The sequence below is a fragment of the Rhineura floridana genome, chromosome 3, assembly GCF_030035675.1.
Source record: "Rhineura floridana isolate rRhiFlo1 chromosome 3, rRhiFlo1.hap2, whole genome shotgun sequence".
Taxonomy (NCBI): Eukaryota; Metazoa; Chordata; class Lepidosauria; order Squamata; family Rhineuridae; genus Rhineura; species Rhineura floridana.
Genome location: NC_084482.1, coordinates 174101688 through 174119747, shown reverse-complemented (window position 1 = coordinate 174119747; position 18060 = coordinate 174101688). Strand labels below are relative to the sequence as shown.

The following is an 18060-nucleotide window of genomic DNA, read 5'->3' as shown; positions in this document are numbered from 1 at the left end:
ATTGTGGACCCTTGTGCCTGAATTCATGAGGGTTGGGGAACCTATAGAATAGTGTGGGATGTGGGGGGGTGAAGAAGGAGGAGGGAATTAATGAAAATGCGGGAGGCTCTCTTGCAAGAGCAGGAATACCTTCCTTTCACACAACGGACTCTCTGGTTCCAAGTATCTGCTACTTAAAACCCTAGCTGACCCTGTACAAAATTATTCAGGAGCAAGAGCCTCCTCTGGTAATTACACAACAAACCTTCAGTTTATATTTCAGTACGAAAGATTTAAAAATTCCAAATATAGTCATACATTAGTACATGGAATTAGCAACTGTTGACTCTTATTGGGAACTTAAAATTAAAATATATTAATTCACAGGCTGGTGTGAGCTTAAGGTTCAATCTTCTCACCTTCAATAAGGATGAACATGAGACCATTACATGTATACTAGTTATCTTACTTTGTTCAACTAGAAGGGAAACACTATACAGTAATATCTCAGCTAACAATGTAGATGTGTTCCTGGACATTACTTCTTTAACAGAAACTTTGGTACCAGAGGGAGGAATAACATGGAAAGAATAGGGATAGGTTCCTACACCCTCATAGATGGTGGGGGCAGCTTCAACAGGGGCTCTAAAGGGTGCCTACCCGGCACCCACTCCCTCCCCTTCTCCTCCTCTGAATCATATTCAGGGAAGCTCAGAGGATGGCCTTCTCAGTGTGGCCCCCAAAGTATGGAATGATGTCTTCGATGAGGTGTGCCTGGCGCCAACACTGTTATCTTTTCGGCGCCAGATCAAGACTTTCCTCTTCTTCCAGGTATTTTAGCATGTGTTTTTAAATTGTTTTTAAAAATGTGTTTTTAAATTTGTATATTTGTTTTTAATGTTTTTAATTGTTGTAAACCGCCCAGAGAGCTTCAGCTATGGGTCGGTATACAAATGTTGTTGTTGTTGTTGTTATTATTATTATTATTGTTATTATTATTATTATTATTATTAATGATGATGATGATGATGATGATGGATCCTTCCCCCCTCAGCCCTGGGAGAAAGCAAGAAATCTCTTTAACGCAAAGCAAAGACACAGGCTGATCAGCTTTAAATTAAACCAAAGGCATAGGCTTATCTGTCTATTAATAGCAAAGCAAAGACACATGCTGGTCAGTTTCACCTTAAAGCAAAGACACAGGCTTGAAAGTTATCCATAGCACAACAGACACATGCTGGTCAGTTTCACCTTAAAGCAAAGGCATAGGCTTGTTAGTTTATTGATAGTAAAGACACAGACTAGTCAGTTTCACCTTTAAAAAGCCTTCTTTAAAAGGTGCTTCATTCCTGGAGGATTCGTTAACTGAGGTATTACTGTATTTGCATATGCATGATCTATGCAAATCAGCTCATGTATCTATAGATGTTTTCCTATAGCTTCCTTGCAAGAAACAGCAGGGCTGTTTAACAGGAGGAAAGGGGCAGGGGCAGGGAACAGAAACATTGGGGGCGGGGCTCCATTATCTCCTCAAAAGTGGCCTTTATGGAAAACTAATTAATAACCCACTGAGCAGTGAAGCACTGAAGATGTTACTGAGAACAAGGCCTCAACAGAACTGGGATACTCTGGCCACAGTAATCCATTCTCTGGTAACTTCTTAATCAGATAACTGTAATTCACTCTATGTGGGGATGCTCGTGAAAACTACTTGTGAACTTCCCATACGCATCTGGCTGGCCACTGTGAAAACAAGATGCTGGACTGCTGGACTAGCTGGGTCTTTGGTCTGATCCAGCAGGGTTATTCTCATGTTACGTCCAGAAGTTGCAGCTAGTGCAGAATGTGATCACCAGAGGTCTAAGCACCACTCTAATTGGAATCACATAACAGCAATTCTGCAGAATCTGCCCTGGTTGACTATATACTACTGGGCTCAATTCAAGCTATTGATGTTAACTTATAAAGCCCTAAATGACTTGGGACCCAAATACTTGAAGGAGCACCTCTCCCTATATCAGTCTACCAAGGCTTTGAGATCTGCTGAAGAGGCCCTTCTCATTGATCTGCCAATGAGTGTAGCCCACTGTATAGTGATTTGGTAAGACCAGCTGTAATTGATTAAGGGCATCTGCTATATTGATATGGTTTGATTTTTAATTATAGTTTTATTGACATTATATTAAATTTTATGGTATTAATTATAAGTTATAAACTGACCTGGGATCTCTTAATTGATTTGGTTTAGACACCAAACAAATATATCCAGAAGTAGCCAACCCTCCATAGGCCACTTTGGCAGATAGGTAGGTGATACCAGGTGATTGAAAGTATAAGCTGTGGCTGCAAGAGAAGAATTGTCCTGGTTCCAGACCAGAGAAGCAGACTCAGGACTCGAAGACTGGGTTTCGCACAGAGTTTTAATCCAGACATTAGCACAGGAACATAGCATCAAAACATACTAGGCATGAATCATGATACAGAATACCAGCAGGTGCAACTAGGCTTGTGGAAGCAACAGAAATTTGCCACAACAAAGCTCTCACTCCAAAACACTCCAAATAAAAGAGATGGGGCTGGGTACTCTACTTTCTCAAGCTAAATCTAGCACTTTTCAGTCTTTGAAGCAAAGTGGGGGCTTCTCCTGGAAAAAGAGGATGATTTCTCGAGTTGTAACCATCTCTTCTCCAGTCTACGTACCCTTGGGGATACTGTCAGCTCTAACTCTGTGAGTTTCCCCTTCCTTATATCTCTGGCATTGTCCAACATATTCATTAAGGCCTGGCTGCTTAACAAATAAGTCTGAGCTAGATGCCAGTGATGAAGGTAGACTACGTTCCTCACTCTCTGTTACAGGTGTGTGTGTGGGTCCTCAGCAGAAACACTAAGAGTACCATGGGGCACAGGGCTGACAGGGGTTTCAGGATGCATTTCTTCTGTGGTCTTACCAGATCCTTCTCCAACATCTGCAACCCTCTCTCCATTCTCCCAGTCCTGCCAAATGTTCTCCATGGTGCTCATGACGAGAATCTACCTTTGCAGTTGTGGCTGGAAAATTGTGTTTTTTTAATGTGGTGTATTCTGCTACTGTGTAGGGTGACGGGGGGGGGGAGGCCAAGTTCAAGAAATGCTAAATTTAGTTTGCAGAGGAAGATCTGGGAGAGCATTTAAAATGTCCTATTTTTTTTCCTTTGTAGCCATCACTTGATATTTCCCATGCCTGACTTCGTAAAACAACAGGCGCAGGAAAGTTGAGGGTGACTTGCTCAAAATGGCCGTGTCTGATTAGGCCCAAGGGCTGGAAAAGCAGGTGGGGGCATTGTCATGAGTGCCGTGGAATGGCCTTGGGGCAATGAGGAAGAAGGGGAGAAGATGGAATGGGACCTTGGGGAGGGCCCTAGTGACTTGCAGTCGGAGGATGTTGAGATTGAAGGCTTCAGTGCCATTGACGGTGACAGTTCAGCCTCAGTAGCTCCAGTTGCAACTGATGAGATGCTGCCCGATCAGGAGACTGCCTCTTCACCTTCCCTTCCCCCCCTTCTTTGCTCATCCTGCCATCACCACTGCAAACCTCTCCTTCTGAGGAGGAGGACCTCACAGAAGTGTCTCCACCGCCCTCACCTTAGACACATAGGAAATGCACTGACCAGCTCAAAGGGTTCCCACTGTCCCACTAAGGAGGAACAGGAGTGCACGTGCATGTGAGCACTCCTCCCACTAAGGAGAAGTGCTCATGTGCACACACACTCCCGTTCCGTGACACCTTCCTCACACAAATAGAATGAGCCCACCCACACCTACTTAAGGGTTGTAAGAGGGCATGTCTAATTGCTGTGACAATGTCTTAGCTCTGGGTAGTTGTGCCTAGTTGCACAGTACAGAGATGCTGAAACCTCTGTAACCTGTTTCATGAAGTGCTCTGAAATGAAATTCTCTATTAAACCTATTAAAGAAAAGCACCCCTTCTCATCAGTCTGACTTCAGCAAGCTTGGGCAGTACAGGCATAAGCAGCTTGCTGATACCTGCTGTCCCTCTCCTCACTTAACTCTATACTTAAAGGTAACATGTGAAGGGTCTTATGTGGAGGTACAAAGCTAGACATATTTTCTAAAAATAAATAAATAAGTGGAAAGCTACTTCATAGTGCTAAAATAAAAATGATAAAATGCGTAGTTTTGTATAGCACTTTCCATCGTAGTGATCATACGATGTCATTAGAATATAGAACATATTGACATAGGTGTCACCAATCCCAAGGCCCCATGCCCCTCAGAACTTAGGGCAGCTGCTCCTTGCCTTCTAGCACAAATGGCAGGCCATTCCTTGTCTTCTCAACAGACCAGAGAAGCCCTGCTCATCATGGGGAGAAGAGAACACAGCCTCTACCTCCTTGCCCCTTTTTCTGACTCTCTCTGAGACTTGTGAGTCATCAGAGGAAGTCTGCAGCTTCTCATCAGCCCCAACCCTAACCACTTGAAGTTCATCTGGTGCATTGGTCTACTTGTGAACAAGCAGCTGATCTAGTAGCATCTTCCCCATAACAGGTTTTACTTAACATAGCAATTCTCAAATCACTGACTCTGGAGTATTTTCACTGATTTTAGGACTAGCCTGGAATACAAGATTTATGGGTGCTATTTTCAAGGCACTTATTCTAGAGTAGATATAGGAGTCAAAGAGAATAGGGCTGCAATCCTACAGAGATTTACCTGGGAGTAAGTCTGACTGAACTTAATTGGGCTTACTTCTGAGTAGGCATCAGAGGAATGAGCTGTTAGGCACTAAAATCATATGAAAGTTAAATTACAGTTCCATTCAGAAAATCCCATACAACAGGCTCCAAATAGTCCACAAAATGAAATCATTCTTCGGCAAAGGTTGCAACCGCAGTATACACAGGCCCGTGGGAATGTAATGAAGACTGTGGGATTGGATCTTTAGTTGCTAAAGAGACATCTTCCTTCCTCAATGCATTTTAATCAGGCAAATGTTTTGCATACTTTTATAAGTTTTCTACTGAAGAATATTTTATAAAAACCAAAGACCTACCTACAGCACAGTCTTGCACTGCCAAAAGCCAATTATGTTAACACAAATAAAACTAAACAAACAAAGTCTCACAGTGTCTCTCTTAACTTCTGGACTGCTTTCCCCAGGAATAAAACAACTCTGCCAAAGACAGTGTTCAAGCAGACAAGAAAGTACATAAATCAATGGCTGGGTCCTGCAGTCCTCACTCAGGTTGGTAAAATTCCCAGTGGCAGGTCCCAAACCTGTATAACGTCATTTCCATGACAGTTTTGCCAAGAAAGAGAAGGACAGTATGATACAATGGATTATATGTTGTGCCTCTGCCTCCTTCCCCCTTTTTCTGACTCTCTTTGAATTCACAATGCCATTTTAATTCATCCAGCCATGAAATTTACTAGATGCCTCTAGACATGACACCCTCAAACTAACTTTATTTTAATTACACTGAAATATACTTTTAAAAGAATAAGTAGAGCAGTAATTCCAGATCTTTAGAAGCAATATTTAATTTTATTCATATATACCGTACTTTTTCCTTCTCAATAGCAGCTTATACACCAAAAAAGGGAAGCATCCAATGACAAATGAGTCAAAAGGAGAAATAACTCTCTCTTTCTCTCTCTCAAAATATACAATTAATTTTTTGGCATTTTTCAATAGCAGCTTACACCAGATGAAAAGCAATTATTAGTAGGTACTGCTAATATTAGCTGTCTTTCATATTGGGTATACGTTAGTCTAAGGCACAAATGCAGAACCTGTGGCCCTCTATAAGTTGTTGGATTCCAACTCCCACCAGTGTAATTATGAGAGCTGTAGTGCAACAACATATGGAGGGCCACAGATCATCATCGCTGATCTAAGGCAAAGGTGGGCAAGATGCGAGTGGCACAATCCAGGACAGCATAATCAAGTTCCAAAGATGTATGTCAAACATCAAAGAGACATTCAGTACAGACAGGTGTTGTCTAAAAGACAACAATGGGGGGGAAGCAAGAGTGGGGCAAGATAAAGCATAATGATTCAGTAAAGCAACTATTCTTCCTGACAAAATGCTCAGAGTGGAGAACCAAGCCCAAGGCTGCTATGAGCTAAGTCCAGCAAGATTTTATTATTTTATTTATTTTAAAAAATATTTATAAGCCACACTTTTCATATAAGTGTATCAAGGCAGCAATATCAAGGTTCTTAACCATCTGATCCAGCTGGGCAGATAAGTTGCAGAACACTTTCCAGCCATTGTTAGGATGCCTCTGCAGAGCAGCAAAGATCAGGCCCCAAGTGCTCTCTGCCTGTCAGCCGCCCAGTACCTCAAAGACTAAGGCTGCAATCCGTGTCAGAAGGAAGCTCCATTGGGTTCAATAAGACTTACTCCCAGGTAAGTGTGTATTAGATTGCAGCCTAAGAAACCTGGACCCTGTCACCAGATATTCTGGCTTAAGCCTCCTGGAGTCTTATTAGAATCAGTATTAGGAGTTGTGGCAGGCCCCTATAAGAGTCATGTCTTTTAGTGTGTGTGTGTGTGTGTGTGTGTGTGTGTTTTCTCTTTTAGTGATACCTGAATCCCCTAGAGAACTCCTGCAGAGTTTCAGCCAAAACATTCCATGTATAAAAAGTTTCCAGAACTGTAACCTTCCTTGATTGATAGCATGCAGCTTAAACTATAGAAGGCACAAAATAGCCCCACAGCCTATTTCATCAATGTGGCACTAATTCCAGTTTTACACTGAGATAAATCCATTCAGCTGAAACCTTGATCCAAGCAGAGCAACACCAGTAGTCGTTGGGGGTTGGGAAGAAGGACGAAGGAAAGAAGGAAGGCACGGATCAGTCCTCTGGCAGATATTCAGGAATTAGTATAATGTTCACTGCTGCTCTTGTATGAACACACACAATGAACGTCTGTTTCCTTCCTCATTGGTAAGTTCCTGGCTATCATTGACAAATGCATATATTCCCCATCATGCTTTAGTATTTTTCAGCCCCAAGTTGCCCTCACTTTTGATCGTGTAGATGAAGTTGAAGTGCACAGGGTATTTACTGATCCAGTTATCTTGTTTTGTGACAGGCAGAATCAATCAGTCAAGAGACCAGCTTTGTGCTTGCATATTCCAGGCACATCTCCGCACTTCAGGATACAAGATCACAGTGTTATCCAGCCAAATTTGATCAACAAATGCAGTTCCCCTGTGCCACAGCAATCTCAGATGAAGATGTTATTATGTGGAACTGAGCAAAGTGATAAAGACAGTACAGAGAAAGAAAGGAGGGGTCTAGCTGGGCTGTTCTAACTGTCTTAGATGTATTTGTTGTGTGTATGTCTGTGTGGCTCTATGGAAAACATCCTTTTCTTAAAAAAATAAAAAAATGATCAAGTTTTTAAAAAAAGAATAATTCTGGTATGTCTGAACGTATCTTATTTTCCATAAACCCAAAAATAAGATCTCTGAAGAAATTGTAACATATATTTAAAAGGGAAATCCTGGGCACTTATCTTCCACCAATTAAAGATATAGTTAGGTGAGGGGTGTATCACCTTTGCAAATGATTGTGCATTTATGGCACGCCACCTTCCTTAAGAAAACCATAGTCTGAAGGGCTAAAATACATTTTACTTGTCATAACTTGGGGCAGACAGTCACACAGGTTCCACCACCACTGGTTTTTACCTGGTTGCAACAAGATGCATGTAACTCTGTCAGTATTTAAGCGCATTTCAAGCAAAAAAATGTACACCAGGATTTTATTTTGCCAATAGCTTTCCAATGTTCTATTGCCCTGCAGTTATTTTACATTATTTAATGCCATCTTTTTTTATTCTACCTTTCTTTTGCTTTTTAAATCTTTAATGGGAGCCGTTGGCAGTCCAGGGGTACAATTATTAGATATCTACAGAAAGAAATTGAAAAATTAATAATATTTTCCCATTCTGTACTGCATATAAAAATTATCTACTCTTAGTGCAATTCTATAGATTCAAACAGGCTAAAAAGGTTACAGAATACAGCCTACATTTAAATCTTTGCAGTCATCAGTTGTAAGTAAAGCTTGGGGAATATACTGTATTATGTGTTCAACTCAGAAATTTATTTTAAATCATTTTTACTTAAAGAACATTTATTAAGGCAGCTTATGCCACCTATGACCTAAAAGCCCAGGTAAAAGTACCATAAACTAATCATACTAATGATATTAAAATTGTTTATTGCCTTTTTATGGTTTTTGCTATTTAAGTCACCATTTTTCACAACTATATGCAAAATGTGTGACATCATCCATATCAGTTTATTAGGGAGAGTGATATGTGTTTTCATCTGACCTTTGTCTAAATAGCCCCTTAACCATGGCTGAGGCAGAGGAAGCCCCAGAGTCATCTATCAGCAAGGCAGCAGTATAAAAACAGCTACATCTATTAACTTTTGTTTTCCTTTCACTATTATTAAACTCAAAAGCCAAATCTAACTGGAAAAATGATGCCATTTGAGTTCCCTTGTCATCATGTGATAAGTATGAGAAATATATTTGCAATAGCCAAATGGCCAATAGACAAAACACCCACTCCAAGTGACGTACTGTTTTCCATACAGCACAGACAAATCAAAACAACAGAGCTGCTGCAAACAAAAACAAAATCACATTTCCCATAAGCATTCCAGACAGAGCAATTTTACAGGAAGAGAAGCTGGGAAGGAAACAAATGGAAGACAGAGAGAAAGAAAAAAGAGCACCCATATCGCTACAAAATAAAACTCTAAGCAAGGAGGGTTTACACATTTTGCTTTTAACATAAAACTGTTAATGGCTGTTTATCCAGTCCAGTAGAAAGGATTCGACAACTGGGTCCAGTTTCAATCTGATTTCTCTGGCATAATGCCAGTAGCTGCTTTGGTGATGAAACCCATCAGTATACATGAGGTCAGAACCTGGCCCCTCACTTTCACATGAAAAGTGAAATCCACCGCAAGGAACTGGTCCCATTCACAAAAACCAGTACGGTCACAGGTTAGGGAGCAAAAGTGTGAGGTTTTGCACACAGTAATGGAATGGGAACAATTAGAATAGAAATGTCAGTGCTGCATGTTTCAAACAGAATTTGCAAATAGGAGAAACACTTCAAAGTGCTCCTTTGAACATCTATACTCTTTGTGAAAAAGATGCCACCTGAGAAAGCAGATCTTTGTATCTTTTTTTAAAATAATAATAATAATAATATAGAACAGTGTTACTGATGTAACTCAGTTAAAGTAAAGTTACGGTATCTGTGCTTAGCTGAGATACCTGACAATAAATTGTGGCAGCATGGTGAATATCAACAGCTGCATTTTACTATTTCAGCTAAGCAGCATAGAGTATCTCCATCAGAGTGAATTCTTGTCAGCTGCGCTCTTTGCTAACACAATTCCTATGTTTTGCCTGGCAGTAAATGGACGCTTCTGCCCCAGCATCATCTAAACAACTCTGTTAACATTTGCCCTCAAGCGTCTCTCTCTTTGTCCAGTCCCTGTCTTCTAACAGATGTCATCCAAGTCTAATCAAGCATAAAATGGTCATAAATATTTCTTTCTGGTAGATTTCACATTCGCATTTCATGCAGGGACATGATATTTTTCTGCTACCTCCAGGGAGTACCTAATGCAAAAACCAGTTACTTACATTCAAGGCTCATGTTCCTTCACTAAAATGCAGCACATGTTCTCAGTTCAGATACATAAAACACAACACACAGAAGATTTTATCTTCTTTTGTTTAACTGCCCCCCTTTAAATGATGGACACCACAGTTTACACTAAGAAATACCATCATTTTCCTGTTTAACGTGAAATCCCAAAAGCCATAACATTCTATTCTTATGAAATCGAATGTGATTGAAATACCTTAATTATTGCCCAAAAGAGATTTAGCTTCTAAATTGAACTAACAAGCTATTTAACAAATGTGCGAGATAAGAAAGGCAGCTTTTTGTTTTGGCTGATTTTATGCACAATTTTACAACCTACTTCATCATATTTAGTTAAAACAATAAAATGAACCTAGGGTGTAAATTTGAGGTTCATGCCTATTTAGCAGATAAAAAAAGGAAAAAAGATAAGTGTGATTTCCAATACTTAAACTTTAATCATTCACAGGGAAACTATGTAAGCTAATTAATTCTGTCTACTTAATGAAAGAAGCCACAGTGAAATCATATTCCTTTCTGGCAAACTTCATAGTTAAATGTCAGAATGTAAAATAAAATCAACCTGAGATTGTTTTCAAAGCCATATGTCTATTTGTTACTCTTTTCAACCCCCTCCACTGTTATATTTGTCAAAACAGAAATCTTATACAGCTATTTAAAACAAACCACAAACGCTTAATGATACAGATCACAACAGCGAAGCTTCTTTGCGCTTCCCCCCATCCCCACCTCCATTGAGCCTAATATTTGATTACTGTTAGTCAAATCAAGCTTTCAGGCAAATAATCTCCATTTTTTAAGTTAATGAGATGTGGTTGTGTCGACAACAGCTTGCAGAAACTTTTGATTCCTGCAGGCTGTGCTGGCCTCTTTTACAGCAACTACTACAGTATGAAATGAGTCAAATTTGCCAAAATGACTGATGTAGACAAGTGCACATTTTAAAGAGGCACTAATTAAAAAAATACCCACTGGTGTCAATTTAAATACCATGAGAATAAACTGTTATAATAGCTTGGCTACCATCTCATGGCTTCCTCAGAGCACCTTTAATTCCAACTGGATGGCGTTTTCCTTGCAAATTCACTCTTTGCATAAGAACACATATTTCTTCCTCATCTTGGGAGGAATTCAGCGTTTTGATATAATTAAACAAATTATGCTAATATTTGTTCCACATGAGCTTATATAAGCAAGCCCCCCAGAACAAGTCCTAATTGAAAAAGCTCCAAAGAGCCATACTGCTGAGATAAGCAGCGAATGCATACTGTTGATTTAGAGCACCCATCCACAACTTACAATAATACCTCAGTTAACAAAGTAGATGAGTTCCTGGACATTACTTTTTTAACAGAAATTTTGATACCAGAGGGAGGAACAGCATGGAAAGAATAGAGATATGTTCCTATACCCGCTCATAGATGGTGGGGGCAGCTTCAACAGGGGCTCTAAAGGGTGCCTACCCTGCACCCACCCACTCCCACTCCTTCCCCCCCTCCTCCTCTGAATGTAATGGATCTCTCCCTTCCCAGCCCTGGGAGAAAGCAAGATATCTCTTTAATGCCAAAAGACACAGGGTAATCAGTTTCACCCTAGCAAAGCAAAGCTACAAGCCTGAAAGTTTATCCATAGCAAATCAAAGACACAGTTTCATCAGTTTCACCTTACAGCAAAGGCATAGACTTATCAGTTTACTGATACAGCAAAGCAAAAACACAGGCTAGACAGCCTCACCTTAAAGTAAAGGCACAGACTTGAAAGTTTATCCTTAGAAAAGCAAAGCTGGTCAGTTTCACCTTAAAAAAGCCTTTGTTAAAAGGAGCTTGATTCCTGGAGAATTGGTTGAGGTATTAATATATTTCCTTATTAGAGCTCTCTGTCTCTTCTATAAGTGGCACAGCTAAATGAATGCCATTAAAACACTTTTCATAGCTCCTATTATACACAGTCAACCCCCCCCCCACGCCACCATTAACAGGCAGAGCCCTGGCAAAAACTTTTCTAAATTGTTTTGACTTTTCAAAAGATTTTCTATTTTGGCAAGGAATTCAGACAGCACAGCTGTTCTGTAATGTAAGCTGATGTGATACCAAAAAAGGAGGGGAAATAGTCGGTGTTGAGAGGGTTATATCCATTTAACGGGTTAAATATGCAATTACTGCTGACTAAAACCAGAGAGACATATAGATAAACAGAAGAAATGAAGTCCCCAGGTTCCATTCAGAAGCCTTCATCACATTACTACCAGACAGAAAACTCTTTAAGTACCATTTTCAGATGTTAAATCATTGTTCTTGCAGCACACATTCTCGCTATTCCTGGGGGAACAATATCTGAAGACAGCATGCTAACAAATGCAATCCAGTAAACAGGCGTTTTCCCTCTTGTTGTTAGTACCTTTGTGTTCCAGCTCTCAGCTCTATCATCCATGCCTTCTCTTTGCTTTGAAGTTAAAGTACAGAATGAGCGTTGTCATCTATTATCCAGAGTGTGCATGTAGATTATAAATAAGAAATAAAAATGACTTTCATTACACTGCTTTTGCATTAGCAAGTTGCCTTCTCTGTTACCTCCTCTGTCCTTCATACTGTACTACCACAAATATATTAGAAACCAACTTTATCTTTTGTAGACTGAAAAACACATCTTGGAAAAAAATGTAAACAGCAGAGACGGACGTTTTATTGCAACAAACAAATCCTGCCTTTTAAACAGGTTTTCAATTTAGCTTTAAATACAAATCTTTAAGCTTTGTTTGCAAAAGTTCCTCAGGCCCAGCCAGAACTGAAGTGGGTGGGCCGGCTCAGAAGCATAAGATGGGCCAAGAGAGCGCTGAGGTTGGGAAATGCAACAATTAAACAGGATTAAAAGATTGGGCATGAGAAATAACAGACAAGGAGAGGAAAGGAGTAGGTTTAGGGATATTAGGGTCTGCAGCACCAAGGCCCACTGCCCCACAAATACCAGAGTTCAAATTATCATTTACATGCTAATTTAAAGACACTTTTCTGAGACTTGAAACAACAGACTAAAGTTTATTTATTGGGGATCAAGCTTTCTTTCTCTAGATTGATCAATTATTTATATTTAAAATCTACATGTAATGATCTCATTTATTTTATTTATATTGAGTCATGAGTGCAAATGTAGAAAATTTACTATATCAAATTACTATGGCCTTAAACTAGTCAGATTAATGCTTTTCTCTACATAAAAGCCAGTTCCTCAATGTTTTATTTCATGTTCGTGTAGCAGGAAACAGAACCCACAAGAGGAGAAGAGCTGGCTTGATTCTGAGGTTACCAAGCACAGAGAACAGGTTGAATCCCTACTCCAAATTTCCCCTAGTTTACCTTCTCCAATAGAAGTGAATGCCTTCTAATTTTTCCTATAGGGAAAAGTAAAGGACTGCACTTGAGGAACAATATTTACTGTGGGGCAAAAACCTACCCCCCCAATCCCTGGCACTAGGGCAGACTGGACAGCGCTGCCAGGGGACCCCCTGACGGTGCATTGACCTTGCTTCTCCTCATGAAAGCAGCTTCAAAGTTGTTCAGGGAATATGTTGCTGCTTCTCCCCCAACCTAAGAGCTGCATTTCGGAGGGGAGGAAGCAACACAGCCTCTTTCTCCACTCCAAACTCTGCCTTTTCCCTCCTCTTCAGTGCCCATAGCCATTTCAGCTATTTCAGCTATAGGAAATGAGAATAAAACAATTATTTTGAACACCAGGCCTGGTCGCGCCTGAGGCAATGGGTTCAGCAGTGGATTGACTGGGGTTCAGGAAAGGACTGGAAATCTCCATCCCTCTCCTCTCCCACCTATCAAAGTTAACAAGTCATGAGTAAGTTACAAATAATAAAATTTGGCATATATAATATTTAAGGAAATACGGAACCAAATTGTGGAACTCATGTCCTCTACACTCAATAAGACTTAAAAGTGAATTCACACATCATATTAGGGCCTGTCCATACGACTATAAACTGCAATGTAAATGCTTTGTGTCCTCATTAATTCACCATTGTCCATATGATGTTACAAGCTAGTACGGATTTTTGTGTTAACAAATCTGAATTAGATATAACCCCGAAAAACTGATAAGATTTCCTAAACCGATAATCAATTGCATTAACATTCGTGGGCTCGGAAACAATGCTGCAGACTTTCCTGCAATAGGCAGTCCATGGGTGTTCCTCCGTCATATGCTAAGACCCATCTCCTTTCTCCCACCTTCTGTCCATGCCTCCTCTTTCTTCCTTACAGTTAATTCCTGCTTCTGTTAGTGAGCTGGGGTTCTTCCTCCTTCTGACTTCTGTAGCTGTATCTCATTGGTTTGTTTGTTTACTATTTTGCAATCAAATGTAAAATCAAATGTTTACTTAATAATATTTCCACTTAAAAGCTATTTTGTGATGTTACACAAACATTTCATTAAAAACATGGAGTTTAAAGGAGGCGGTTTTTAACTGAGCTTCCTTGGGCTGACAGGGGGAAAGAGGGGGGGAGAGGAGCAAGCTCTAGTACTTTAATGTGGCATTGATCTTGCAGCCGATCCAGCAGCAGGCAAAGTCTCTCTTTTCCTGCCCAAAAGTTGATGGGGAGGGGAGGGGGAGCCAAACATACCAAAGGAAGGGGAGATCAGCTTCTCTTCCTCCAGGCAGCCAGATCTCTCTCTCTCTTCCTCTGTGTGTGTGAGCGAGAGCACACACTGTTTTTGTTGTTGTGTGCCTTCAAATTGATTATGACTTATGGCAACCCTATGAATCAGCTACTTCCAACAGCATCTATCATGAACCTCCCTGTTCAGATCTTGTAAGTTCAGGTCTGTGGCTTCCTTTATGGAATCAATCCATCTCTGTAAGTTGTGTTCTTTTCCTCTGAGCCTGAAGCTGACTAATCTGGGTCCTCCCTTTCCTAACTTGAAACTGAATAAGAGAGGATGTCTTGCTTTCTCCCATGATGGGCGGTGGAGGATCTAATACAATTTGGGAGGAGGAGACATGAAGAGATTTGGTGGATGCACTGGGCAGAAGGTAAGCCCTTTCAAAACAGTAACAGCAGGAGACAGTGGGAAAAAATCGAACATGGAAAGGGATTTGCCTCCCAGTTCAACAAATTCAGTGGAATCGGGAGTAACCAGCGGCTCCCATCCTTAGTATGCACTATGTTACATGTAACAACTCAGACATTTATTTTGCTTGCACTTGGGGGGGCATTAACATTGCCCTTTTGCACATCCACAAACCTGCACATGCATGGGAATTTAAAAAAAGATAAATGTTTCTGCATTCTTCCGAAAAAAGCATGTGAAAAGCTAATAGCCATTACGGACCAATGACTGAAAAGGGGTGGATTTAGGGGAGTGGCCAAAGAAAAAAAAAGGCCATACCTATGGATGCTTGATAAGCAGGTTTTCACAATAAACCAACCACAAACAGGACATGTATGGCTCCCGAGGTCACCAACCAAATATGGAAAACACAGATTTTGCAGTTAGGTATGGATGGGCCCTTAGTCACATGGAAACTTCAGCTAGTAGTCTGTGTGTGTGAAACTGCTAACATCAGCAATGTCCTGCTAGGCCGCCACAAGTTAACTCTCTTTTATTGCCTCATGCAAATACCCCCAGCGGGAACCAGGAAAGGAGGTGGCAAGAGACAATGACCTCTGGTTGTGTGGCAATGTAAGCATTCAGCTTAAATATTTTGACTCACCATACATAATGCATAATAGCATCAGGCTATAAGGTATTCTGGCCTAGCTAGGGGGCAAGTAGCATAAGCCATTTGTTACTTCTCCTTACCTGAACTAGATATTCTGATGGCAGAAGATTTTGCCATAAAATTAGGTGACACTACAAGAAAGAAACTATTCTGGAATATTAGAAAATACTTTTGATAAATGGAAATCAATTTTGATAAATTGATATATGACTGAAAAGATTATATATTTGGATGAATTTGCATAACAAAAGACAAGAAATGGCCACGTGGTACTCTATTAGCAGTTTGCCTACTTCTTCTTCCCAAATGAGTTATGTTTGTGTAGTTTAAATAGTTTGGAAATCTGAATTTCTTGTTTCATTGGTCTTAAGTTTGGAGAATGTGTTAAAAAGAAGGGTTATCCAAAATGCATGGAAGTCTCAAGAGATACCACTGCTGTAAAACAACCCATTGCTTCTGGGATAATTTATATTTTTCAAACACATGATCAGCTTTGAAGTGTTGTGAATAACTAATAATTCTTACCACTATAAAGCACACTTTTGAAAATCTTCAGCTAAAATGTTTTATAGAAATCAAGTACAGGAAAGATGTGCCCTCTCTGTGTTTTGTAAAACTAAGAGCCTAATCTACTTACAGAACAATTCTATATGTGTCTATTCAGAAGCTCTACTCTACTCAGAAGTCTACTCTTATTCCCCAGCAAGTGGGTGAATGATTGCAGCCTTGGAAAATGACAAATGGTGAATTTTAACCAAAAATCATATGTATTACATAAATTTTCACTTCACGTGCAAGGCTTCCATGCTGACCTACATTGCCTTGTCTACAATATTGGGAAGGTTTCCACACGCACAAACAGAAAAAGGCATTCACATAGACAGTAGACCACTAAATGTCATAGCCACCAACAATTTCCAAAAGAAAGAACAAAGGATAGGGGTTTCTGCCTCAGAAAGAAAAAAAATAACTTGTTATTTATGAATCCTTTCACATTTCTGCCATAGAACTTAGACACAACTCTAATAAATTATGCCAAACAATTGTCTTTTCATTTATGGACTTGCATTCTGGGGAGAAGAAAAATAATTAGTTAACTAAACATTTGAAAGAATTAAAAGCATCCTCCTCTGCAGGCAAAGAAACATTGCTAATCACTGCTAAGCCTTCATAATCCAGTCTTCACACATGTTAAAAGTATAGAATGATGTGTAGAGTAGCTTCCAAAGGTCTCCGCTAATCAGCAGAATTTAGTGAATAGTTTTGTGATAAGAAGTGGTGGTGGTGATTTCATTCTGCATGCTTGCTCCCTGTTGTGAAAAGGGTTCAATTGTGCCACACAATAGTGAACATATGTGTCATTCCCTGTGCCTGTCAATCAACAACAGCTGTTCCAGATGCCTAAAAAAAGTTTACAGTTTAAAGCAGCCTTTCCCAACCAGTGTGCCTCCAGATATTGTTGGACCACAAATCCCATCTTTCCTGACCATTGGGAATGCTGGCTGAGGCTGATGGGAGTTGTAGTCCAACAACATCTGGAGGCACACTGGTTGGGAAAGGCTGGTTTAAAGGATCATGATCTATGTGTCCACACAAAGTGGCAATAAAGGAAAACTTCTCAAACAAAATGTAGTCTGCTTTTCACTTGTCACTTTTCATATATTTCACAAACAGAATTTCTTGTTCTTTTTTGAGTATCACATTAAATAATATTAACAGATCCATATTTACCACTGCCAGCAGTAATTAAAAAGTCACAGAAGAGAAAGATAAAATTGAGCTGGGAATCAAAGCTCTCTGTATATATAGCCAAATGTTTCAGTATGTGTACACAAAGCTTTCCCATTTTCCAATTGCAGCTCCTTGTACTGTTGCATTTCTGTTTAAAAAATAACTCTGCTTTCAGTCCACACAATGCCACTGTGGAGCACAGGCCACCCAGTTAAATGGGAACTTGCATATAGGGTTCTCAATTAAGCTCCACAAAAATAAACAGGCATAACAGCCATTTTTTTTGGAAAACATCCTCAGAATTTTATTTTATTTTTAAAGCTGTGTTTTAAAATGATCTAAATTTGAAATAATAATGGGTTTTCTTTTACATGCTTAAGAATGGCTCACTGTTTAACATGGTTTGAGTAATACACTGAGAAACCCCACACTACATTTTTAAGCCAAGGAAAAACACCAATCAATCTCATGTCTGTATGACAGGTATGCATAGGCACCTAACAGCTTCACAGAGTTCCCACCTTCATCAGTCTAAAAGGCTCTGGCGAGGGTGGGCCTTTGCAGCCATGCCGGGGAAGACCTGGCATGGCTTCAAAGCCCATGTTGGCGCGGCGTGGCCACACGTGCCTGGGAGCAGGGTGGCTATTTAAGCTCTGCTCCGTCTCCCCTTGGCCTCTTTTATCTGCAGAGTGCCCTGTGTGAAATAATTTGGCGCAGGTGGGGGAAGAGGGACTAAGCAGAGGCTTGTCCTCTTCTGTGGCAGATTGTGGTGGAATTTAACAAGGTAGGGTTTGGTGATCACCCTTAGGCACCCTTTAAGGTGATTGGTGGGTTCTGAGGTCTGCCTTCTAGGTTGTGCGGCCATTTGGCAGGATAAGGCTCACCTTTGGGGCTAACCTGTACCAACCACTCAGA

General features: G+C 40.2%; 1 protein-coding gene across 18 annotated transcripts in view; it reads right to left on the bottom strand.

Annotated features, from left to right (window-relative positions):
- The window catches only part of FOXP1 (forkhead box P1), an 869046-nt gene that overhangs the window by 279153 nt on the left and 571833 nt on the right, over window positions 1-18060 (bottom strand). The window contains exon 1 of one of the 18 annotated variants that reach the window (XM_061618630.1): window positions 12087-12176. The exons of 16 other annotated variants lie outside the window; for them this stretch is intronic. In XM_061618630.1, coding sequence (XP_061474614.1) covers window positions 12087-12119 — 33 coding nt within the window. In that variant the 5' untranslated portion in view covers window positions 12120-12176. Of the gene's footprint in view, window positions 1-11957; window positions 12012-12086; window positions 12177-18060 lie in introns of those variants that run through there. One more of the 18 variants, XM_061618631.1, reaches the window with a different exon arrangement.